We start from the raw sequence: 27,025 nt of genomic DNA on the forward strand, positions 1-27,025 counted from the left end.
TTAACGCCGCACTCAGCAATATTTCAGCTATATGACGGCGGTCTGTAAATAATCGAGTCTGGACCAGACAATCCAGTGATTGACAACATGAGCATCGATCCACGCAATTGGGATCTGTGACATGCATCAACCAAGTCAGCGAGCCTGGCAAAGATAGCTATGATGTCCGGGGCTAATGAACAATCACAATGACAAGTAAAAGCCTTTGGACACTTTCCAGATGATTAAAGATTCGTGTCGATACTGATTTTATTTAACATAGAATAAGGTTATTTGTGCACGTCTGAAAAAAAAAGTTCGCAAGTTGAAAATGACTTCACCTATTTCATCCTTAAACTCACACACACACACACACACAAATAAATACAGAACATCCTGTATGCACGATTTTCTTGTGATATCCTTTAAGTGTTTGAATGGCATTCTAGAAGTTGGCAAAATAATATTGTCCTGTGTATCTACAAGAACTTGCCTTGTGTATCTGTAGGATCTTGTCCAGTCTATCTGCAGGAACTTGCCCTGTGTATCTGCAGGAACTTGACCTATATATCTGCAAAAACTTGTCCTGTGTATTTGCAGGAACTTGACCTATATATCTGCAGAAACTTGTCCTGTGTATCTGCAGGAACTTGGCCTATATATCTGCAGAAACTTGTCCATATATCTGCAGGAACTTGTCCTGTGTATCTGCAGGAACTTGCCCTGTATATCTGCAGGAACTTGACCTGTATATCTGCAGGAACCTGACCTGGTTATGTGCAGGAACTTGTCCTGTGTATCTGCAGGAACTTGACCTGTATATCTGCAGAAACTTGCCCTGTATATCTGCAGGAACTTGTCCTGTATATCTGCAGGAACTTGTCCTGTGTATCTGCAGGAACTTGACCTATATATCTGCAGGAACTTGCCCTGTGTATCTGCAGGATCTTGCCCTGTATATCTGCAGGAACCTGACCTGGTTATGTGCAGGAACTTGTCCTGTGTATCTGCAGGAACTTGCCCTGTGTATTTGCAGGAACTTGACCTGTGTATCTGCAGGAACTTGCCCTGTGTATTTGCAGGAACTTGCCCTGTATATCTGCAGGAACTTGACCTGTATATCTGCCGGAACTTGTCCTGTGTATCTGCAGGAACTTGCCCTGTGTATTTGCAGGAACTTGTCCTGTGTATCTGCAGGATCTTGTCCTGTGTATCTGCAGGAACTTGACCTGTGTATCTGCAGGAACCTGACCTGGTTATGTGCAGGAACTTGCCCTGTATATCTGCAGGATCTTGTCCTGTGTATCTGCAGGATCTTGTCCTGTGTATCTGCAGGAACTTGCCCTGTGTATCTGCAGGAACTTGACCTGTGTATCTGCAGGAACTTGTCCTGTATATCTGCAGGAACTTGACCTGTGTATCTGCAGGATCTTGTCCTGTGTATCTGCAGGAACTTGTCCTGTATATCTGCAGGAACTTGACCTGTGTATCTGCAGGAACTTGCCCTGTGTATCTGCAGGAACTTGTCCTGTGTATCTGCAGGAACTTGACCTGTGTATCTGCAGGAAACTGACCTGGTTATGTACAGGAAATTGCCGTGTATCTGCAGGAACTTGTCCTGTATATCTGCAGGAACTTGACCTGTGTATCTGCAGGAAACTGACCTGGTTATGTACAGGAACTTGACCTGTGTATCTGCAGGAAACTGACCTGGTTATGTACAGGAACTTGTCTTGTATATCTGCAGGAACTTGACCTGTGTATCTGCAGGAACTTGCCCTGTGTATCTGCAGGAACTTGTCCTGTGTATCTGCAGGAACTTGACCTGTGTATCTGCAGGAAACTGACCTGGTTATGTACAGGAAATTGCCCTGTATATCTGCAGGAACCTGACCTGTATATCTGCAGGAACTTGACCTGTATATCTGCAGGAACTTGCCTAATGTATCTGCAGGAACTTGTCCTGTGTATCTGCAGGAACTAGCCCTGTGTATCTGCAAGAACCTGACCTGTATATCTGCTGGAACTTGTCCTGTATATCTGCAGGAACTTGTCCTGTATATCTGCAGGAACTTGTCCTGGTTATCTGCAGGAACTTGTCCTGTGTATCTGCAGGAACTAGCCTTGTGTAACTGCAGGAACTTGTCCTGTGTATCTGCAGGAACTAGCCTTGTGTATCTGCAGGAATTTGTCCTGTGTATCTGCAGGAACTTTTCTCATATATAATATGAAGAGGAAGAACACCTCAAGCAATATGTGCATAGTTTACATGGGCTATTTCAAAAACAGTTGCCTGTAATAAGTTCCAGGCTACTACCATATCCAGATACTGTTGCCATCACTCACTGGAATTTGCAATGTGGTCTTAGTGAAGTAAATAATGTGTGATTAAATGAAAACAACAACAGACTCTAGGCATCACTTGGAAGGATATTTATTTCAAACTCCAAATATCTGACAGGATATGGTTTTATGTACAAGTTTACAAACCCTTGCAAGGACAGGGGCCCACTTGGACAAAGCAAATGTACGACTATCATAAGTCCAACACTTTAACATACACTTACAACAGTGCGACCCCTTTGTGCACGTGGGCCCAAACAGTATCAGTCTCCAAGTAGGAACTACTCTATGAAGGTTCCAGCAAAACATCTCCACACAGAGATAAACAAGTCAGGTTTCAACTTCCACCAAATATACCACTCCACTTTGATAGGTCTAATCAGATATGAGATAAGAATAACCCTATCAAGTGTAAGGATAATATTGCATCCTTAAACAAACATTAAGTAACAAACACCACCAAATTGGTGTATATGAATATAAGCAAGAAGTTACTCAGAACAGATATTTTCTTCAGCAAACAGGTTTTGAAGCAAGGAATGTTGCCTTCACCGGTGCTAATGCTATATCTAATGTCTCCCTCAAAGTGAGAAATGTTTTTTGTCATTCAGCCACATTACAGCTGTATCATGACAGCCTGCAAGGTCTTCCATTGTTTTGACTTAGGTTACGAACCATTAAGAAAACAATTGGGTAGGTGGACAAAATGAATCAGAATACAATTTTTGGAACATTTGTTTCAAACGAGAAAAGTATCGCTTGAAGACATTGTTGGTGTAGAAAAAAAACAATTAAGTTGTTTTCATGGAAAAATCAAAGGGCAATTTACCCTACTGATCTATCTTGTGCTTTTTCAGACAGAGGGGAAGGGTGAGTGAGTGAGTGAGTGAGTGAGTGAGTGAGTGAGTGAGTTGGGTTTACTGCCGCTTTGAACAGTATTTCAGTTTTATCATGGCATGTCAGCTTATGAGGGAGGAAAGCCCGAAGTGATGCAGGTCTGAGACGTTTACCACTTTGGTGAAACCCACAAGCACCAGAATGGTGCTGACAAACCTAGTAACATAATTGAGGCGAACCAGGATTCAAACCCACGATCAAAGGTTTCTAGCGCGCCCAATTGCCTTAGGTAACTGGGCAACCTGTGCCACCGACTTGGTGGAAGAACAAAGAACTGTTCTCAAAGTGAATGTTTTATTCCCCATGTGTCATAAATAGTTGCAGTGAACCAAACAATCAGAAAAACAGAAGGCTTTACTGATGGCGGTCTAGTATATACTTCTCAAAAGAAGTTAAAGAGCATCCAGGTGTTGCTTAACTTCCTTTGAGTAGCATATTTGGGATTCTCTTATCATTGAAGAGTTACAAAGAAGTTCGGGGGGTACACGTGGTGACATCAGCTCCAGGGTAAAGTACCAGCGCCATCTGTGTTCCCTGTTTACAGTAACTTGGGTTTTTAGCTGCTTTGAATAATATTTCAGTTATATCACTACATGTTGGATTAAAGTGGGAGGAAGCTTAAAGAAATGGCTGTTGTCATCTTCCCGAGGCAAGAGAGTTAACCGACTTTAAAAGTCCAGTTTCCACCCTTGCCGAACTAGGCTGGAATTCCTGGGCTCTACCGTAGCTTAATGTGGGAGGAAAGCCCCAAGTGATGCAGGTCTCAGACGTTTACCACTTCGGAGAAACCCACGAGCATGGGTATGGTGCTGACAAACCTAGAAACATAATCGGGGCGAACCGGGATTCGAACCCACAATCATAGGTTTCTGGCGTGCCCAAGGGACGCAACTCTGCACAGCGAATCGCGGCGCCTTAGACGACTGGGCCACCCGTGCCCCCCTATACATGGAGAAATGTCAGTGATCCAATCTACACGTCCACGGTCCCGTTCCACAAAGCGACCTTAGAGCTATGTTGGTCGTGAGCCTATGATAAAGTATGGGAGTTACGACCAACTTAGCACTTAGATCGCTTTGTGGAACGGAGCCCTGGCCTTGCTGCCATGGTGATGTTCAAGCAGGGAATATATTATGACTTGCTGGGTTTTCACCCACTGTCATGCTACCGTCAGTTTCGCTACAGTTTGGACCTACCATTTGATATTGGTGGGGGGTGGGATTATGTATCTAGACTGGACATTGCATCTGAAAAACCAGATATTTCTTAAATCAAATCTTTGAGTCTATTTCTTTTAAAATAGTGAGTGAGTTGGGTTTAACGCCGCTTTTAACAGTATTCCAGTTATATCGCGGATCTTTTAAAATAATATCTTGCAACAAAATGTAATTTTTGTGGCTGACAATTTCTTTTTTTAAACAATTTGAAGCATAATTATTTTTTTCAGCATTTTCTTGGACAATATATTTTTTTGTTTAAAATCCCAGGGTTTGGACCTATAATGGAGATATATGTCTTTGTAAACCAACAACGGATATGGCAAGTTGACAAATGAAACCACAAGCTGAAATATACCAAGACGATGAATAAGCACCACTGTAAAATAACCATTTTAAAAAATTGTATCCTGTAATTTTCTGATGAAACAATTATTTTTGTTCACAAATTGACATCAGTATATTGAAATAGAGAAACCAAAATTGATGATTTAATAACATCCTTTGTAACTTATCCATGGCAATATGTGTTTGATTCCCCTTTGAGATGCTCCCTCAATGAAACCGCCCAATACATGGTAACTCAAAGTGACAAGATGTGTTTCTGTGCTCAAGCAATCTCAAAACACAAATTAAATGATATTGGAACCTGTACGACCACATTGTATTGTTCGACTATCTCAAGCCTAAATACACACAACTTGCTTTTTGTGGCCATTTTTCAAAAATAACAAAAATTCAAATGTGTGTTTTCAAAGCATGTCTGGAGAATCTTACAGTGTGTTTTTGTCAACTTGTCAACAGGTATCGTAGTTTCAAAATAATGTCAATGTTATATGTAAATATTTCTAAAAGTCACATGGAGGTTTGGAATACATGAGTGGGTGAGTATGGTTTTACGCCGCTTTTAGCAATATTCCAGCAATGTCACAGCAGGGGACAGCAGAAATGGGCTTCACACATTGGAACCATGTCGGGAATCGAACCCGGGTCTTTGGCATGACGAGCGAACGCTTTAACCACTAGGCTACCCTACCACTCCTTGGAATACAAGAACATATACAGGTGCTTACAAGTCTATATACATGATCTGTGCCTCATAGCATTTATTCACCTGATGGAGGAGTAAGTATATACTCCAAAACATTGTGTTCCTCATAATAAAGAAGCTGACATTCATAAATTCTCCTCCTCATATACACTGTAAAAGGACCGGTGCTTAACCTGTTCAAGGTGTATATATTATCAAAAACAGAATGAGACTAGCTACCCCAACAATATGACAATCATGTGATCACAAGAGACGAAGTTTGAATAATTGTCTCTCTTGACAACACACATTTGATAAAAAACACCCTGTACAAACTCCTGGCAGTACTTGTACATAACTTTCTACATACTACAAATATCTTTGTTTGGTGTGAGGAGTTTTGTCACACAAGAGTTATGTCCCTTGAATAAGAATCCATTCTTTGCTTTCCGTTGGAAGAACTACACATTACCATCTATTTTAATGCCACATACATTGGGACGTCCTGTTAACAAAAATCAAAGCTTTATCATATAAAAACAAAGGTGACATGGATAACAATAAAATTAATATTGATGAACATCCCTGTGGCGGTACTGATAACACATGATGCAGGAGATATATTGCACTTATTAACATCAACAAATTTTGATTTTAAGATACACATATGTTCAATATGTAGCAACTAGGTCTTGGACGAGTTCAAATTTACTACCCGGGTACCCGCCACCCTACTACCCGCCCTACCCGGATACCCGCTATAGGTCTCAAGTGTTGGGTACAAAATGTCTGAATGGGAATTGTTTTACTGCAGCCCTGGCCAAAACTATTTAGATACATGTATAAAACAATCTGATCATGTATAATCTGCAGTTGATAGACGCTTTATCCTTACTTGAACATATAAAATGCAGAACGAATGCTTGCATAGTGAGAAAGAAATGTGAACATTAGCTATACCTGTAGTGTAAGCATTGAGTTTTATTGTTAATGTCATTAAACAATATGTCACGTGACTAACCACGGGTCTGGGTAGTCATGTGGGTACCCGGGTCCTAGTCAGGACCCACCCGACCCGAGTACCCAAGTTACCCGTCCCAGCCCTAGTAGCAACACAACAAACACACAGCAGGACCGTAGCTAATACACACGTACTGACACGTCCGATATTTTAGATTCAATAATATCTGACATTGTGAAATGGGGATATCTCTACTGATGTCTAGAATCAACGATATCTGACATTGTGAATCTGACATCTCTATCGATGTTTAGAATCAAAAGATATTTCTACGGACATTGTGAATCAAGGATCTCCCTGCTGACATTGTGAATCTGACATCTAACCGATGTTTAGAATCAAGGATATATCTACTGATATTGTGAATCAAGGATCTCCCTACTGACATTGAGAATCTGACATCTCAACCGATGTTTAGAATCAAAAGATATCTACTGATATTGTGAATCAAGGATCTCCCTACTGACATTGTGAATATGACATCTCAACCGATGTTTAGAATCAAAAGATATCTACTGATATTGTGAATCAAGGATCTCCCTACTGACATTGTGACTCTGACATCTCTATCGATGTTTAGAATCAAAAGATATCTACTGATATTGTGAATCAAGGATCTCCCTACTGACATTGTGACTCTGACATCTCTATCGATGTTTAGAATCAAGGATATATCTACTGACATTTTATGAAGTGCACTAAAGAATTTTCTCTTGTGATGGTGGATGTCAGCTTGATCACGAGGCTGCTTATTCACCAACCCTTTTACACATATTACACAGAGCTACAAGTAAACATTATCTCATTTAAGTAGAAAACAAACATAGGCATCTACTGAGTCTCTAGAAGATGTTGAAGTATGAACCTATGATTTTACATGTTTCTCACACAACATCGACTGAAATGAAACTTAAAGCACTTTCTGACGTTTTACAATCACTGGAGGGTCGCTATTACAAAAGATATAATATAATCAACACAATGCATTACCATGGTTACAGAACAAGGGTTCAGAGTCACAAAAACAGGGAATCAATCTACAGAAGAATTATGCTACACGTTATTATGAAATATGAGTAAAATGAAGGGTTGCCTGAAACAGTACTATTAACTTGAGTCGCTAGCTCTCTTGTGAAGAAGCACTATTTGTCCAAAACAACATAAAAAAATAATCCTGAGCAAAATAAATGCATAAATATTAGCGTGACCCTTGCATACAGCAATTCAACACTAACATCCCCTCACTTGTTTATGCATTACCATGGTTACCAAGCTGGAGGTCCGTTTATTGTCCATGTTCAGTGATCGTATTCAACGTAATAAGCGCCCCGCTCTTATAAGCGCCCACGGTGATATTTGCTAATATATTGGCTAGTGAACAAACCCAATTAGCACCCCTTCCGATTGATCAATGTACACAAGACTTATTTATTCGCGTATATGCACCCTTAATTATGGGAAATTAATTCTGGAAAAATGTATCTGTCGTACATTTCAGGCTGTCAGCATAAACCACAAAATTTATCTTTTAACTCTGTTTTTTCACCAAAATAATATTCTAATAAGAGCCCCCTATTTCTAATTTTATGAGCGCCCTGGGCGCTTATTACGTCGATTACGAGGTCTGTATTCATGACCTATAAGCATGTTCCAAGAATACATCCACATTCACTGAACATGTCCACATTCCTCAAATACTGTTAATCAGATATGTCAGTGTTCATCAAATACATCCATGTTTGTCATATACGTCCATGTACATTGATTTAAGCCCTTCATTCTGAGCCTTGCTTCTGTGGAAATGGAAAATTGACATTCTTGGAATGAGCTGCCATACACTGTAAGTTTGTGTATACAAATTAAACAGCAGGAAAAATTTCACAAACACACGTTTGAATGAAGTCTGTTTCACAATGGGATGGATGTAACCTGTTAATGACATGATGACGTTCAACAACCCCAGGAAGTCAATCAGCCAGTCTTCCTACTCCGTCTTAAGGAAAACATCACTTCAAACAACAACACCACTACCACCATCCACATCTCTAGGGCTCGCATTTCGGTAAACTTACAAACCTGTGGATCCACTCCCCTGGTTGTCGCGATGTCAAATTACCTGCCCTTGATGTTCTTTAACACTTTACCAACCAACAAACGTTGAGATAAGAAAAATGGGTCAAAGAAGGACTTTCCACCGCCAGTTTTAAAGGCTATGAAGACAACCTTTCCATCAAAAGGAGTTTTGAGGGCATTCTTTGTGTGGCAATGTTGTTCAATGTTGAATTTCTAAAATCTCTATCGTAATCAGTGGGTATGGTCACCATGTTGTTGATATCGCCAACCCAACATTGAAGCTGGTTTGTAACTTGCATTCTGATTGGTCTGTTAGACTGAGTAGCGCAGCAAATCAAATTGGCTAATGAAAATCAAGGGTGGGTAATTTGAGAACCACAGATATGGGTCCTGGGTTTAATGTGAGTGGTCATCACAGGTTGTATCTATGTTAGCTTCTTACATATTTCTGTAAGTATGCTATGTTTCTGAACAGGTCATTCTGTTTTGTTTCTCTGAGTGTAAAAACAGTTCGCACACACACTGCTTTACTTCGCTGATATAGATCTAAAAGCATTAAACAAACATGAATATTCGCCACGTGTCAACCACACTGTGTCTTTGTAATTTCAGTTTGTCTTTAGACATAGGATACGCAACATTGTTCAACACTCTTGTCATTTAGTAATCATGATCGTAATAGAAATGTGGGAATTCAGAAAGTTTTGTAAATGTGAATTAAAGTACGATAGTAATTGTTGCTTCAAACCAAAATAAAACTGTTGTAAATGATTGAGTGTTCGTTGCCTGCCCATTGCAATGGTGCTGTTTCTGCTGACCATAAGTTTACCAACATGTGAGCCCTGGAGATGTCGAGGATGCACAACGCTCTCACAGACACATCTGTGGTAAGCATGTGTTCAGCCATAGCCATGGGTAAATTCACACTTCTTCAATCCAGTACCACACTGAACACCCACAAGACCAGGCCCCGATTTTTCGAAACAAACTGAGATCGGACTTAAGTCCTGAGTTAAAAACTCAGCTGAGTTTTTTTCGCACACTCAGTTTGAGATTTGAGTAAAAACTTAAGTTTGTTTCGAGAAATTGGGTCCTGAACAGTCAGTGTACATGAGAAAACAAGAGTACTGTCAGAAATAAATAAATCCCCGTGTTCAGTATGAAGATGTTGATGAAGATGCAATGTCAGGGTTAGACATCTTGAACTCAGTCCAACTAGTTCATAGTTCATTATGGTGGCTTATGTACATGATGGAACTGGTAGGACACAACTGGTCTCGGGACTTCAGTTGTCCCGGGGCTTCACTAGTCTCGGGACTTCAGTTGTCCCGGGGCTTCACTAGTCTTGGGGCTTCACTTGTCCCGGGGCTTCACTAGTCTTGGGGCTTCACTTGTCCCGGGGCTTCACTAGTCTTGGGGCTTCACTTATCTCAGGACTTCACTAGTCTAAGGACTTCACTAGTCTTGTACTAGGACAAAGATGCCAACCCGAAATTGTCAGTTTGGAACATCTGGGATACCAGTAAAGGCATCAATAAAATGTAATTTTAAAAATAAACTTGAAGTTTTCGTAAGTTTGAATGATTGAACAGTTTTGAAAAAATTAAAATGTATTTTTTTTACTTGTTTCTTAATCACCCAAACCTTCACTGCACAAGGTGAAACCAGTGATTATTGGTTTGTTGCGTATGGGAGAATGCCTGTGGAAAGGTCAACAGGTTTCTATTTTAGAATACTGGTAATTAATTTGGGGTCAAATGCGTAACATATTTCACTTAATAATACTGGCACAAATTGGTTCAAAATATCAAACTGATTCTGCCAAAATGGATGGCTGGCATCTCTGCCAACGATTGGTCTAACCCTGTTTGTAATGGCGTTGGTGTTGGTGTTGATGTTGATGATGGTGGAGTTGCCTGAGGCTGACCATGAAGCAGATCTCAACAAAAAGCACTGAACACAGGGTGTCAACACTCGTCCACTCAGCATCGGGAGAATCATACTCTACGGGAATAATTGTCTACAAAATCCTGCATAATTGGCCTTTCAAAATTGACAGATATAGGATGAGCAAGAAGACCAATGTAATCTGTCCACATCAGGTCATTGTCAACAAACTGACCTATTTTTTATCAACAGAAATTTTAACACATATTTGATCACAACATGTGAGGAGAGCCAAGCTTTGGTCATAAAATAATATCACAGGCTACAAACACCAAGTCTATTAATCTAGGATACCACATACTTGGTGGTCATAGTATCATTACCAAAGTGCTACCATAATCTACACAATTACTGACACAGGTTTTAACCATAAACGAGAAAGATACTGAGTATCAACTGACTTGTCAGAACAGGGAGTTCAGAATTCGCTCCAAACTGTTGACCTGGGTATTATATTGTGCTTGGAGTATACGCAGTGTGAACCGTATGAGTGGCCTATTATTATCACGGTGAGTGAGTGAGTGAGTTGGGTTTAATGCTGTATCTCAGTTACTTCATTTTCAGCTTCATGTGGGAGGAAATCCCAAAGTGATGCAGGTCTTTGATGTTTACCACTTTGGTGAAAATCACAAGCACAGGTATGGTGCTGACAAACCTAGAATCATAATTAGAATCTGGAATTCGAACCCATGACCATAGGTTTCTGGCACACCTAAGGACACACAGTGAATGACACCGTTTTAGGCGACCTGTGCCGCCTCCCTTCATGTCATCCTAAATGTTCTGAAGCTTCATCGTAGTGTGACCCTCGCTATGTTTATCTTCATTAATTCTTCTAAACATTACAAATAAAACAATTCTGGAACATGAAATAAAAACAACAAATAAAGACATAAGAATACAAGAGGATCCAATTATGCAAGATTTGTTGAAAATTCTCATGAATAGGACAACACACGTCAATTTCTCTTTATCGTTACCATGGAGACACACAAACTCCAACTGACTGGCTACATTCCACAGCTACCTGTCACGGAAACACAAACACGGAATCAGTCGGACACAGTTAAGTCAGCAATTGAATAAAAACCTAAAATGACAGAAACTATCAATGCCAGCCCTTCCAGAGGTAGATGGCGCCACTTATGACCACGCCGGCGCCAAGGACAAGCAAAACCTGTTTGCTGGGTGTCCCGAAGTATTCCACAATGGCTTCCTGCAAATGAAGAAGAGGAAATATCAAAGACACGGTCGTTTTTGTAGCTTTCATTTGTTGTAATAATCTGGAAATTGAAAAGGGCCATAACTCTGTAAAAAATGAATTAAGACACCAATTTACAAACTCATTCAGATCGTGACCAGTTAGGTCAGCGTGTAAAATTTCATTCCTCGTACTTAAACAGTTTTTGAGAAAGTTTGTCGCCTTTGAGAAGCAGACATAAGGACAAACTCTGTTGCTATATCCCCTGCCCCACTTCGTCGCAGGGCATTATAATGAATGTATATAGCATCTACGTTCCACGGTAAAGATGTTCATCAATAATGATTACAGTAAGCCTGGCAACTTGTATACCTACCCACCCACCTCTGTCTATAATCCCCTGCCCCACTTCGTCGCAGGGCATTAATGAATGTATATAGCATCTACGTTCCACGGTAAAGATGTTCATCAATAATGATTACAGTAAGCCTGGCAACTTGTATACCTACCCACCCACCTCTGTCTATAATCCCCTGCCCCACTTCGTCGCAGGGCATTATAATGAATGTATATAGCATCTACGGTCCACGGTAAAGATGTTCATCAATAATGATTACAGTAAGCCTGGCTACTTGTATACCTACCCAGCCACCTCTGTCTATAATCCACTGTGCCACTTTGTCTCTCAGGAAGTCTATCACTAGGTTGATGATAGCTCGGACTAGAGGTATCTTATCCAAGGCCTGGGGAACACAACAACAAGCATTAGCTGTAGCTTCCTTGGACCGTCATAACTGTATATTCATTTATCAGCAGGGTTTACAAGGTTTGAAGATTACAAAGACTATTCAGGCCATTTTATGGTCTTCAAATTCAAGGATTTTTCAGAGCCGGAGTGCCAAATTTAAAGCCTTTTCCAGGCGGGACTGCCAAATCCAAGGCCTTTTAAAGCTGGACTGCCAAAAACAAGGTCTTTTTAAGGCCGGACTGCCAAATTCAAGGTCTTTTTAAGGCCAGACTGCCAAATTTAAAGCCTTTTCCAGGCCGGATGGCCAAATTCAAGGCCTTTTGAGGCCGGACTGACAGTCAAGGCCTTTTCAAGGCTGGACTGACAAATTTAAGGCCATTTCAAGGCAGGACTGCCAAATTCAAGGCCTTTTAAGGCCAGACTGCCAGATTCAAGGCCTTTTCAAGGATGGACTGACAAGTTTAAGGTCATTTCAAGGCTGGACTGCCAAATTCAAGGCCTTTTAAGGCCAGACTGCCAAATTCAAAGCATTTTCATGGCCAAACTGTCAAACTCAAGGTCTTCCAAAGGCCAAATTACAAAATTTAAGGCCTTTTCCATTCTGTGTGAAGATGTCAGTACGTGTGTGGTGCTGACAGACTAGAGATCATCATACTTGGGGTCATCTGGTTATTTGATGCAGGTTCCACTAGTCTATGATACAAACCCCAGAATTTGAATAACAGGGCAAGCACCCAGCAGTTACACCTTGAACAATAAGAACTGTGTGAAATCATGAAACTCTGGAAGCAGAAAATGACACATGTCCTACCTTCAGCGCCATCTTGTAAGCAAAGTAAAAGAGGGCCACCACCCTGCCCCAGTTGAACACTCCATCACTGAATATAGACTGGGCTACGTTGAGAAATGTGCTCCGCTGAGCGTCCGGCGGGACCTGGCTGATCAGGCTGGAGAAAAATAGGAGTGGGACTCATGAGTCTATAACATCTTCAGTCTTGTAAAAATCTGATCGATAAAACATTGTGGGCTTCCTATAATGATTCACCTTCATCTCAATACAATCAAATCTTTCACTCTGATACCATTACTCTCTATGTGAGGACACCTCAATTGAAGGTTACATCAGGTACACTGAGCCCATCAGTGTCAAGGTCGCTACGTTCTCGTTGTGAATGGGTGTAGCACTCCGACGAGCAATTCTGGACCCCCTAGATCCACCTATGCTCAGGAAACAATTCATAACGATAAGTTATGAATGTAGATTAATAGGGGAGTTCCATTTTGAAATCTACACCCAAAAGTAAGTAGCATCGAATGTTCGTGTTCCGTGTGAGTTTTCATTTGTACAAATCAAAATTTCAAAATGGTGGTGGTAAATAAATGTGACCTTCTATGGAGGTGTCCTCAGAATATAATGCAAAGGGGTATCATATCGTATCGGACAAAATATTTTAATCTGTATCTCCAAAACAAAAATAATCGAGTTCCAATTGCAAAAGAATAGCTGTCGTTTCTGAGAAACACCCAAAGCATATACACCCAAAAGATTATATTATCAATGTCACAATTTGTGTTCTGTGGTGATTATATCGTCACGATGAAAATTTCTTAATGGAGTTGTACAGAAATGGAACAGAGCTGTATAGGATTGGCCCAAGAACACATAATTGTCTTCTTTTAACCTACGGAATATTCATTATTTCAACCACATTCAAGACAGGCAGAAATCTACACCATCCTCAATCCATTAGGGTAAGGTATACATTACTATCAGCCATATTACTTCACATCAATATCTGTTTATTGCTATGTAAATGGTTTCAAATAAGCCACATTGGTGATGTAAGAAATCCCCAAAAGATTCAGACAAGGTGTAAATCTCACTTCTGTAGCCTAACGTCTCCATCCAACTGGTCGCCTATACATCGCAAGGCCCGGGCTATCTCTGTTGTGTGCTGCATAGGTGGGCCTGTGGAAATAATACAAGCACTATGTTTCATTTCAGTCTGTTTATACAGCTCATAACTGACCATCCCATTCCCAGGAAATACATATCAGGGTCTGAAACTCCTTACATTAGAGTGAGTGAGTGAGTTGGGTTTTACGCCGCTTTAAGCAATATTCCAGCAGTATCATGGTGGGGACACCAGAAATGGGCTTCACAGATTGTACCCATGTCGGGAATAGAACCCGGGTTTTCGGCGGGACGAGCGAACGCTTTACCACTAGGCTACCCAACCGCCTCTCCTTACATGAGAGAACACATGACACAGTTACACAATAATGGCCAGGTAGTGTGCCTCATGGTGGGGGTGTCTAAGACTGGAAATATAGTATCAACAAATCATTTGTGTCATCAGCAATGACCTGGATTCATACATTTGTATCAATACAGTGTCGACATTGAAACATTACCAATACTGTAGCTCACCTGGTTTTGTAATCAACTGTTTAAAAAACAAAGACTCACAATGAATAATAAAAGTTGCTGTTACCATTGATAACAGTGAGTGAGTGAGTATGGTTTTACGCCTCTTTTAGCAATATTCCAGCAATATCACGGCGGGGGACACCAGAAATGGGCTTCAAACATTGTGCCCATGTCAGGAATCGAACCTGGGTCTTCAGTGTGACATGCAAACACTTTAACCACTAGGCTACCTGACCACCCCTACATTGAGAGGAAATGCATTTGGAGAGCAGCGTTAGAAATTGGCACTATTCCTGTAGTCCTTGCCAATTTGCCATTTTAAGGGGTTTGCAAGATGTTATCATTATAAGGACTAGTGGACTAAAACAGTTAGTTTCTACTGCTGGAGAGTATTTAGGAGCACAGTAAAAGTGCAAGGTCAAGCCAAAGTCAAAATGTAAAATATCCCCCCAAAACAGAAAACAGTGTTGAGCGACAACTAACATGACTAACTACTGATATTTATGAAATTAATGTGAGCACGAAATTGACGCAAGTAATACGACCCTTAGTAGCTCCAATTAATAAAACGCAGCATTTTTAGTATGCTTTTCGCGATCTTAATTCACTAAGCTCTGTTTGTGATTACTAATTTTCTTGATGCCGGCAAGACTCGTGATAAAAACAAAACATTACTCACACATGAGTCTTTATTCAATCAGTTCAAGAATGACATAACGTACAGAAGTCCATAACAATCCAAACACTGTAGCAGGGACGCTTTGTGAATTCTACTCACTGACAGATGTCAACAACTTTGATATAGTCACGGTCACTGAAGCTTGTAAAAAAAGTGCCTCCCATGTAAGACAGATCTTTGTTCTTGGCCACTAAGTCATAAGCTGACACGAGTGATCGAGAGCTGACACAAATGAGTTGATTCTGTCTCTGTTTGTATTATTACTTACTCAAAAACCCATGTGTCGCTTTGGAATATAGTGTGTTGTTTCAGGGAAAACATCAGCTTGTGAGATGTGAAATAACGGAAGTGTTCTCCCCAATAGCAATCAGCGGTGTGTTTTCTATATACTTTATGTATAGTAGCAGTAGCATAGTGTTTGAATAAAAAATCAGAAGTTGGCTATCTCACATTAATTATCGCCTATTTGTTTTGGTACTCATGCGGTAATTTATGATGCAGGAATTTCGTGATTTATAGAATACAATTTCTAAATCTTGTTACATTTTGAGTGAATGAGTGAGTATGGTTTTACGCCACTTTTAGCAATATTCATTAAAATACCAGGCAGGGGACACAAGAAATGGGCTTCACACAATGTACCCATGTGGGGAATTGAACCCAGGTCGTCAGCATGACGAGCAAAGGCTTTAACCACTAGGCTACCCAACCACCCCTATTTCATTTTGAGTGAGTGAGTGAGTACGGTTTTACGCCGCTTTTAGCAATATTCCAGCAATATCACGGCGGGGGACACCAGAAATGGGCTTCACACATTGTATCCATGTCGGGAATCAACCCGGGTCTTCGGCGTGGCGAGCGAACGCTTTAACCACTAGGCTACCCGACCGCCCCCTATTACATTTTGAACATAAATGGCAGAGTTATGGCCATCAAGATTTTTTCCCCATATTTAACTTCTGGAACACATTGGTGTATCATCATTGGTGGGTACAAGCATGTGAAGTTTCAGCTTCATTGGTTCAGTAGTTTCTGAGAAGATGCTAGCCCCAGATGAATGCCAGACAAACCGGCCGTGACACAAGCTGACATGACATTCAGTCAGGTGAGCTAAAGATACATTTAATCCCTATTTCAACGCGATGGCAAATGGGTGTGCGTTGGTGTGCGTGAAATAATTCATATATTTTGCAACTCTACGATGAATAAGCTTTTTGAAAATACTACATGTTAGTTTCTGAAAAAATATGTACATAGGAGAAAATCGCTGTCAAAAACACAACATTTTGCTCAATTTTTGCACATTTTTCTCCCAATTTGACCGTTTATTATTTTTCTTGGGACATTTTTTTCATGTCATACAATAACTAGTATGATGATCAATGACTCTACGTAATTTTGTTTTATTCTTTTCACAAATAACACTTGTAGAGACATTTTTGTGCAACATGCAGAAATCCATGGTCCACTGACAGACCGTCACGCATACGGGTGACCCCTCTCAGGTGGTCAATTGTACGCGAACGGGAGACCTGTCTCGCGTACACGTTACGTCCTCTACTGTATATGAGCAAAAGCTGGTCCCACTATCATAAAAATGTCTTTATGTATATTTCCTATTTTGGAGGACATATCCGCTTACCACAAGGAGTGCCCGGTTCCTGTAGTTCATCCAGGGCAGGTGCTTGCTGTATACCATCTTGACGCATACGCTCGTGGATGAAGGTATTGAGCAGATAGCGGCCTTGATTTGTGATATCATCGCGACTCAAGTGTCGATCCACTGGTTGTTTGCCTGTAAACAAAAACAAAAAGGGCTTTGAATGCAGTTTTGCAATTGTTTTGTTCGTGGTATTTGTGATATTACCAATTATTGGCATGAAGCATGTAAAGATGGATCCTTGAGTCCTTGCTATATACAGTATTTTATCTGGCGACTCCATTGTTATAACATTAGCAGGATTAGTGAGCTATCAAGGAACTTCCCACTTCCACGATTTAACAACCTCAGGTATTCCCTGTTTATTTTTTTCTGACATAACTATCAATAGCATATGTCTATTGACTCTATTCACTATTGACGTGAGTGAGTTGGATTTAAGCTGCTCTTAACAATATTCCAGTTATCTCAGGTCGGGTTAACTTAATTTGGGAGGAAGGCTTGAAGTGATCCAGGTCCCACATGTTTACCACTTTCATGAAACCCACGAGTGAACATATGGTGCTGACAAAACTAGAAACATAATCACAGCGAACTGGGATTCGAACCCATGATCATAGGCCAAAGGGACACAACTCTGCATGGCAAACTGCTGCACAGAGACCCTTTAAAGAAGTGTTGAAACATCAGTTATAACATGTATACAAACACAGTTCCATGGTGCAGTCTCTCACCTGTAGTCAATAGAATCATATCGAAATCTTCATAAATACCAAGCACAAAATACTAACTCTAAAATCAAATGATTTGAAGAAAATATGAAACATACAATGATACATGCCAAAGTTCTGCTCCCTCCGAGGATAAGTGTCACGAACCAAGGCTGCATTCTGAGAGAACTTAAGACTAAGAGTATGGCCAAAAAATGGACAAAGTATGTGTTGAATCCCACGAAAAAAACAAAACAAATACCTAATTATACTACCACTGTATCGGCCACAAAAAGATTTTTCAATATGGCTGTTGTGTCTATACTGAAAATTGGATTGAAACCTCTTGAACAAATTCAGGTGTCATTACTGGCAGTGATTTGTGGGCACAAGCATGTGAAGTATCAGCTTCACTGGTCCAGTGGTTTCTCAGGAGATCATGGTTACAGTGCAAGGAATGCATTCAGAGAGAATTAAAACTTGTTAAACACAGTGTTTGATGTGAGGATATTTACCATGGCAAAACACACTTGTGTGATAACCTCTTAATATCCATATGTGGGTGTATAGATCATTATCATAATTATGGTATAATTATATAAAAAACAACATTTGTTTCATCAAAGATAAACTTGCAGTTGATTTATCATGATTATTCAACAGTCCAAACCTTTCCACAGACTTAGGAACATTGAACATTGAGGCTCAACAGTCTAACTGTCAATTATGGTCAAAGTGCAATTATCAAATTTCCTTGTCAATATATAACATTAATTATAATTATCAACTACAGTTCTAGATGTTGTTCACAAATGTACCTTTAAACCTGGCCACTAGCTTTGCGGAAATAAAAATTACTTTCGAAACATTCAACCTTCGATTAAGAAAACACGAGGACTTGTTAAAATATATGATCTATCCTAATGACAAGTCAACAAGAAATATTCACTGTAGAAATCTGAGATCTTTGAAACTTCGCCCTGGGTGATAAATAATTCTCAAAAGTCTTTTTCGTGTTCATGCTCGCGATCATTTACCCCTTTCAGCATAAAAGCAGTTCGGCCTCCCTGCACTTCTCGTTTCTCGACCCTATCTTACTGACAACCTCCATCACGAAATTAGGATACATTCTTGTGTAAATAGGTTCTAAAGGCAATCTTGGCATCCACATTATTTATATTTTCCAGCTGGTACTTCATACTCACTTCTGGCTAGGGGGTGATAACGTTCTCTACTCATCTTGTCGATAGATATGGAATTTACTTAAATATCTTTGCGGAAAGCACACACTCCGCTTTCGCTTAGAGTGTGTCAAAGCTCCGATCACTTCCGGGGAGCTAACTCTTGCTGACAAGTTCACAAGAGAATTTCTTCAACCGCGAAAAAACACTGATTAATTATCTGTTCTTAACGTGTGGTATTTCAGTCATGGAGTGCAGCAAAATGTGTTATCACTTAACTTTTGGTAAATATCTGGTTTTATAGAAGACTAGCCCAGGGGAAAATTATATTTATAACTGATGCGGGGTTTAGTGTTCTTGATTTATATGCATGGTAGCATGGACCCTAAATATAGAAATCGTATTAAGTGTCCATGATGGTAGCAATCATTTGTGTGGTGGTTGCACACCGGTAAATGCTTGATGGTGTATCCCGTATTACTATCGGTTATGTATTTTTTAAATCTCGTCAATAAATATTGGAATTATCATACATGCTTGAATTAATCCTTGAATAAACTCCCGCTTTTATTTATTTCTAAACGTCCCGAGACCTGGGCCCTGTCCCACAAAGCAATCTTAGCGCTAAGATGATTGTAACTCCCATACTTTAACATAGGCTTACGATAGTCGTAGATAGCTTTGTGGAACGGGCCCTTTGTTGTCTAAAATACTATCCGGCATTTATTCACGACAGAGGATTTGCGTTATGCCATGGACCCTAAATATAGTATTAAGTGTCCATGGTTATGCCCACAAAATAATGGTGCCGAAATGAAATCCTAAACTTATTTTTGTTACACTGAGAAAAGATATAGAAACATGGGATCCCACGCGCCAGATAAGGTGCTTATTTGCGTAAAATACTCCCAAAAACTATTCAAAACCCAATTACTTTCAATTATCTTGCATACAGAAACGCATGCATTAATAGAAAAACTCAAATATATAAAAACAGCACGCGTAAATACCCAATAAAGCTTTTACAGCATGGGGTACAAGGGAGCTAATATCCGAAACTCAATTAGGAGCTAATTTACTGCCTGAGTCAAGCCTATATATTTAGAACCGTAAATATACATCTAAAACATTATTTCATTTTTTAAATCTTAAAATGTTCATTTATTTTGGTAAAAAACAAATAGAGTGATGATGGATGGGTGAAAAAATATTGGTTATCCGATAAAAAATGTGATAACCCAATTAAAATAGAAACCCAAGAGTAAACACTCAATTGCTCAAAAAGGTTATCTGGAGCTCTGCGTCTTACCAACATTGTTGACAATCTCATTTGTCCAAGCCTCACCATATGACCTGTTATTATAACGCCAAAAGGTTTGTATGATGACAACACGAGAAACGAAACAATGAATTACAATGTGGAATAATTCAACCACACATGTGCACACACACCCCACCCCCAGACGTACATGAAGTGTGTGGAGCTCCAGCTCAGGGCCCCGTTCCACAAAGCGATCTTAGCACTAAGGTGGACGTAATTTCCATACTTTAACCTAGGTTTACGATCGTCGTAGCGCTAAGATCGCTTTGAGGAACGGGGCCCAGGCGTACATGAAGTGCGTGGAGTTCCAGCTCCGACGGACTATAAGTGTGTGGAGCTCCAGCTCAGACGTACAAGAAGTGAATGGAGCTCCAGCTCAGACGTACATGCAGTGTGTGGAGTTCCAGCTCAGACGTACGTGAAGTGTGTGGAGGTCCAGCTCAGACGTACGTGAAGTGTGTGGAGGTCCAGCTCAGACGTACATGAAGTGTGTGGAGCTCCAGCTCAGACGTACATGAAGTGTGTGGAGCTCCAGCTCAGACGTACATGAAGTGTGTGGAGTTCCAGCTCAGACGTACATGAAGTGTGTGGAGATCCAGCTCAGACGTACATGAAGTGTGTGGAGCTCCAGCTCAGACGTACATGAAGTGTGTGGAGTTCCAGCTCAGACGTACAAGCAGTGTGTGGAGTTCAAGCTCAGACGTACAAGCAGTGTGTGGAGTTCAAGCTCAGACGTACAAGCAGTGTGTGGAGTTCAAGCTCAGACGTACAAGAAGTGTGTGGAGTTCCAGCTCAGACGTACAAGAAGTGTGTGGAGTTCCAGCTCAGACGTACAAGAAGTGTTCGGAGTTCCAGCTCAGACTCAGCCTCAGAACTGAAGTTCCTACGCGCAGGTACCCGTACCACCCGGAACACAAGACTCGTACCTCAGTTCATCTATTAATGAATATGTTGGAGATGTAACGGACGCGATTTCGTACTCGGTCAATAACTACAGGAAGTTGGATGTTTCAGTCATGTGTGGCACCTGTATATTACCTGTCTTGTGTATTCAGTGAAATAATGAGTAATAGTTTTCAAACTGACAAACAAAAACAATAAAATCCATTGTTATCAGAAGTAATAGAAGCAGCTGGCGGCCCATTCTCGAACCTGTCTCAGCTATTCTCAAAGTTGCCTATCGAACGTTATCTTCCTTACCACGAATCTTATCTGAGACAATTATCTCTTTTGTGACAGGGAAAATAAACTGGGGTTTTCCCAATTACATCATCGATTAAACAGAGAATTCCCTGGATTGAAATTCATGTATTGTCATTGATATTCAAGTCTTTGAAAGGCATTTCGTTCGTGCATTGATATTGTATATATTTGACATACATCTATATACATGTACATATCCACACACACACAAATCTTGAAGAAAGTTCGCTAGTTAAAATCAATTATGCATCCTAAGTGAATCCTGAAGACATAACAACGAAGAGTACATACAGGATATGTGCTATTTGTATATCTTTGGTTGTGAGTTTTCAATATATATATATAATTGATTTTAACTCGCGTACAAATAGATTGCAAATCAAAACTCATGATCAGGACGGGTTTGGGATTCGAACCCACGACCATCCTGGCACCTGTATGGGAAGCCACAGTGAACATCGGCGCCTTATAGTTCCTGTATATTGTTGAATAATAATTGCGTTGCTCATACATCTGATGGTGGATTCCTGCAGGTTCCGTTCAACAAAGCACTTTCTTTGAGTTAAGATGATCATAAGGGACCGGACATTTTAAATTTATATTCTTAATTAAAACAATGAGCCTGACTCATAAAAAAAGATCTTGCAACAATTAATGTATATTGTGTGGCTGACAATTTCTTTCTTTTTTTCAACAATCTGAACAATAATTATTTTTCTGGGTCCATGTATTTTTTTCCGATTAAATCCCAGCACCGTATAACTCCAATACTTTAACATTGGCTTATGATAGCCATAGGGGTAAGATCGCTATGGGAAAAGGAGACCCACAGACCAATTCCCATTTAACAACATGATCTGTGAAGTGTATACGACTGTCGCAACTCCCATAGTTAACAATGACATACGATATGCGTAGCGCTAATTAAATATTCACATTTGTTATAAATTTAGCAGCACGTGAATTAAAATAACCACGTGATTTGTATTTACTGATTAAAGGTTGTGATGACCTTGTCACCGGATCATTTCTACCTATTGAGAAAGACAGTGTAGGTGGTATGTGCTAGACTTTACCGAGTGGGTGTGTCTTGTATAACATGACAACTGTACGTGATATCATGAAAAGTGACTATGCTTGTCGTAAGAGGCGACTTACGGGATCGGGTGGTCAGGCTAGCTGACTTGGTTGATGCATGTCATCGATCCCAATTACGTGGATCGATGCTCATGATACTAATCACTGAATTGTCTGGTCCAGACTTGATTTTATCATTCAAAACTGGCTCCCACAGGAGATGTCGCTTGGGTGAGATCAGGCGATATCTACACTGTAGATATCGCTGCAATGAAAATGAATCACAATGCTTTGCAGACCATTGTGACTTCATTGGTTACCATGACGTCACAATCAAATGACATCACTAATGGCTCTGCTACTGAAGCTGTTACCAGTACCTTTTTACACTAAGACACTGCTTATTACTGTCTACAAACTGTATAAAGTTGGAAGAATGATGCTGGATGATAAATAACATCTCTCAGTGTCTTTTGATATCAAATATATCGACACGCGTTGATAAAAGTGGAAAAAATCCTCGGCAAGCCTCGGAGTTTTCCCACTTTTATCAACTCGTGTCGATATATTTGATATCAAAAGACACTCGGGTGAGATTCTCTATATTTACAGACCGCCGTCATATAGCTGGAATATTGCTGAGTGAGGCGTAAACAACAAACACAAACAAGCGTGATATCAATATTATGACATAGCTAGTTTGCTTAGTTAAAACTGAACAATCACCTTGTCCTCCTGCCAACTCGGATTTTCAGACGTATCGTCGCGTACCCTATTTTCAAACACTTATAATATATATGGATCCATTTGGGCGTGTGGCCATTTTGACACATATCAGTCAGGTTATGTCAATGACTACCCTTTTTAATCTGACCTACACTTTATTCTTCGTATGAGATCAAAATGTCAAACTACTTTTTTACACCCACCCCCCCCCCCAAAAAAAAACAAAACAAAACAAAACAAAAACAAAACAGTGTTGTATATGTTTTTGTTACAATGACTCCGCTTTACAGTTGAAGCGTGTCCTCCTTTACAGGGCCTCCAATCTAACGGGTTTCTATTCTGAAACCGGTTTAGCATTTATGAACGGAATGTGATGAAACAAGTACTTCCGGTTCAGGTCATTGTATTTTCGTCACGAGTTTGTTTTGGTCCTGAAGTTGAAGCCTATGCTGTATCAGGCGTAACGGTACAAATCAGGCCAGCATACCGGCGTAGATATCGTCGTAAAGCATCTTTGAGGTAAATAGCCAAATAGGTATTGAATGAAAGGACAACAGACAGACACCAGCATGATATTCTATTTGATCGTGAGCGACGTCACGTCAATCAGTGTTTCGCCTTTTGGTGCGCCAGGGGGGTTGTTCTCCCTACCCATTTCCTTTCCATTCGATTCCTTTGTTGCCAAAAGACTGCAAGGATCTGATTATATAGCCGTGCAACGTCCTGGTTAAATTTCAGGCATGTTTAATCCGTACAGAATCAATCAGCTGTTAAATCCGCCTTGCTTCGCAGTATACATGGTATTATTACAGTATTACACCAATGTATACTTAGAATGCTGACCTGATTTCGTTCTGTTATTCACACGTCCCGTGCGTTGTCATGATAGAGTTTTCTAGGGCAGTGGGCCTGACACAGATATTCATCCTCTCTATGTAGGCCTACACATGTACTGATCATATTTGACATGATCATTGATGTAACAAATGTTGTATTGGGGATATGCCTCACACATTCTTAGTAAAATACAGATTGTAGTACTTTTTTGGGTTGAGTCTCATCTGGGATTCGAACCCACACTGCCAGAGTGATGCACCTAATCACCAGTACAGAAAGTCAGCATTCTAACCCACTCAGTCACCGAGGCTTCCACAAAATGAAAGTCTGATAACTGGTAGTCTCATATTCTTTGTGTACCCTCTGACAAGTGTAAATTGACATGGCTCTCATAGCCGAAAGCTATAAACATGATGCCATTTAGAAAGTGGTCAAATGTAACAAATGTTATTTTTGGGATAACACTTATTTGGTAGAGTACACTCTGGCAGTGTGGGTTCAAATTCTGGCCAGGATTCAACTGCCAAAAAGGACCAGAATCTGTACTTTACCAAGAAAGTGTTATCCCAAATGTAACATTTGATACATTTAACCACTTTCTTTAAGGCATTGTGTGTTCAGGATGATTGATGATTGCCAAGTTTCAAAATACGTTGATCAGTTTATGACATGTTGAAATATCAAAAATGCAACACATTGTATTCATGCTGTGCTACACTATCAAGTATTTATTTGGCCAGTTGCTTCTATCCATAATAGGGATGGTCGGGTAGCCTAGTGGTTAAAGCGTTCGCTCGTCACGCCGAAGACCCGGGTTCGATTCCCGACATGGGTACATTGTGTGAAGCCCATTTCTGGTGTCCCCCGCCCTGATATTGCTGGAATATTGCTAAAAGCGGCATAAAACCGTACTCACTAACCAAAATACACATTGTTAAAAGAAAAAACCATACATGCATGCAGATAAGAGACGTGATTGAGTATTCATGTAGAACATGTTTATTCTTGGCCGAGGAAAAGGAATGTTAGACATGTCCAACATGTTCAATCATATATGGCCGGTTTTAGTTTCGCAATAGTATTCTACTAGTTGTATGCAGTTGCTGATATGATCAAGTTACATGAGATTATTGTGCTGATATGAGAGCTGTGCTTATAGTGAGTGAGTGAGTATGGTTTTACACCGCTTTTAGAATGTATGATTGTATTGTATAGTCAGTATCTTTTGATAATGTAATATATCTATATGCACCCCTTATGCTGTCTGAAGTGTACACTCTCTGACTTTCACCAGCCTCTGAAATACACTTGTCCGCAAGCAAGAGACTACTAAATTGTGCTGAGGTCAAGTAAAAATCCAACAATGCTAGTCCTTATTTACAACTAGCATTTCAGGCCTAAAATTCTGAACCAGTTCTCAATGCTTAAATTTTTCTACAAATTGGAACTGAATAAAACTGACAGAAAATGTAATCATTGTCAACATGTTTGTCTTGCTCAAGCAGGACTGGATACAAACTCTTAGTGAAAAAAGGTTGACTCTAGTCCTCTGGATTAGTGACTGTGGGTCCTGTTTTTCACAAGCTGTTGTGATGATTTCGCTGTATCACCATAGACTATCAAATACTCGAGGAGTTCCAAGCAGCATATCTATTTCTGCACCTTGCAAACAAACTAAAACGACAAGTTCTGAAAGTAAAAAGTGGTGCCGTTATTAAGTCATGGAAACTTCATACACCTGTCATGTCCATTGCATCTTCTACCAAAATTTAAGGTAGTGCCATTGAAGGGCTATATGTTTTCTCTGCGGGGTGTCATTTGCACAAATGGAACTTTTGAATCGGGGTGGTACAAACACATGATCTTCTATCAAGGTGTCGTCAGGGAAGTATTGCCTCGGAGTAAAAGATTCTATTTAAATGAGATTGATGTTACTCACATTTTTCTGAGGGCACCCTGTGGGATTTCGATGACCTGTATTTGGCTGTATCACTACTGACTACAGCGATAGAAACTAACAGTTTTAGTCCACTAGTCCTTATAATGATAACATATAAGCAAAACCCTTAAATATGGCAAATTTCTACTAGTCCTTATGATACCTTAACTGTTGGGCAGTTTGGCAAGGACTATAGGCATGATAGGACTAATGCCAATTTCCATCGCTACCAATAACAGAGTTGTAAATGTTGTCCATGACGCAGAATAGTGCGTCCAGTATACAGAAATGTGTAAAATGGACACAGACAAAATATAATGGTACACAATAAAATTCATTCAATCAAATTCTTGACACGATATATATAATGTGTGTATTGAGGACCTTTTATTTGTATTATTTATTAATTATCAAGCCTAACACTAACAGTACTCTACACTGTTTCATTACTTTACATGACCTTCATATTTCCTGTAAGGACCCAGAAATTAATTATTGGGGGGCCCCTGGACCCCTAGTTTTGAAGTACCACTGTGCCATTCTCTGTGGGGTGTCATTGCCAGCTGCAGCAAGGATGACATGGCCTACTTTCTGAAATAATGTGTTGGCGAACAGTTTGTAATACGTTTCACTGCATGGGTCCATGCAATAATAAATTTATTATTAGAATTTTATCTTGTCTGCCTCACTACAAAACCCACTGCCTCCGCATCTAACTGTCCCCAAAAGCTTTTGATGGAGATACTCCCTTTTTCCTTTACTTGGCGAAATATGCCATATGTGAAATCCAACGAGAAATTATGTT

At 40.1% G+C, this 27,025-nt stretch overlaps 2 protein-coding genes across 2 annotated transcripts in view; one reads left to right on the top strand and one right to left on the bottom strand.

The window, feature by feature from the left end:
* Positions 1-2,418: 2,418 nt before the first annotated feature.
* LOC139462292 (apoptosis regulator BAX-like) lies at positions 2,419-19,241 on the bottom strand. The gene is made up of 6 exons (XM_071243917.1): positions 19,142-19,241; positions 17,209-17,361; positions 14,341-14,425; positions 13,268-13,403; positions 12,353-12,451; positions 2,419-11,723 (listed from the first exon to the last, which is right to left on the bottom strand). Exons 1-6 carry the CDS (start codon positions 19,173-19,175, stop codon positions 11,616-11,618), a joined length of 615 nt encoding a protein of 204 aa, XP_071100018.1. The 5' UTR covers positions 19,176-19,241; the 3' UTR covers positions 2,419-11,615.
* A 4,627-nt stretch (positions 19,242-23,868) lies between these two features.
* The window catches only part of LOC139461818 (differentially expressed in FDCP 8 homolog A-like), a 34,715-nt gene continuing 31,558 nt past the window's right edge, over positions 23,869-27,025 (top strand). The window contains exon 1 of the mRNA XM_071243298.1: positions 23,869-23,963. The gene's annotated coding sequence lies outside the window, so the exon portion shown is untranslated. The remainder of the gene's footprint in view (positions 23,964-27,025) is intronic.

This window comes from Haliotis cracherodii, unplaced genomic scaffold (assembly GCF_022045235.1).
Source record: "Haliotis cracherodii isolate W230 unplaced genomic scaffold, xgHalCrac1.p SCAF_15, whole genome shotgun sequence".
Taxonomy (NCBI): domain Eukaryota; kingdom Metazoa; phylum Mollusca; class Gastropoda; order Lepetellida; family Haliotidae; genus Haliotis; species Haliotis cracherodii.

Excerpts from the sequence above, each read along its gene's own strand:
- LOC139462292 (XM_071243917.1), bottom strand. The coding sequence starts at position 19,175 with ATGAGTAGAGAACGTTATCACCCCCTAGCCAGAA. Across the intron at positions 14,426-17,208 it reads GGAACCGGGCACTCCTTGTG|GCCCACCTATGCAGCACACA; the intron begins GTAAGCGGATAT and ends TTATTTCCACAG. Across the intron at positions 12,452-13,267 it reads CTTACAAGATGGCGCTGAAG|GCCTTGGATAAGATACCTCT; the intron begins GTAGGACATGTG and ends TGTGTTCCCCAG.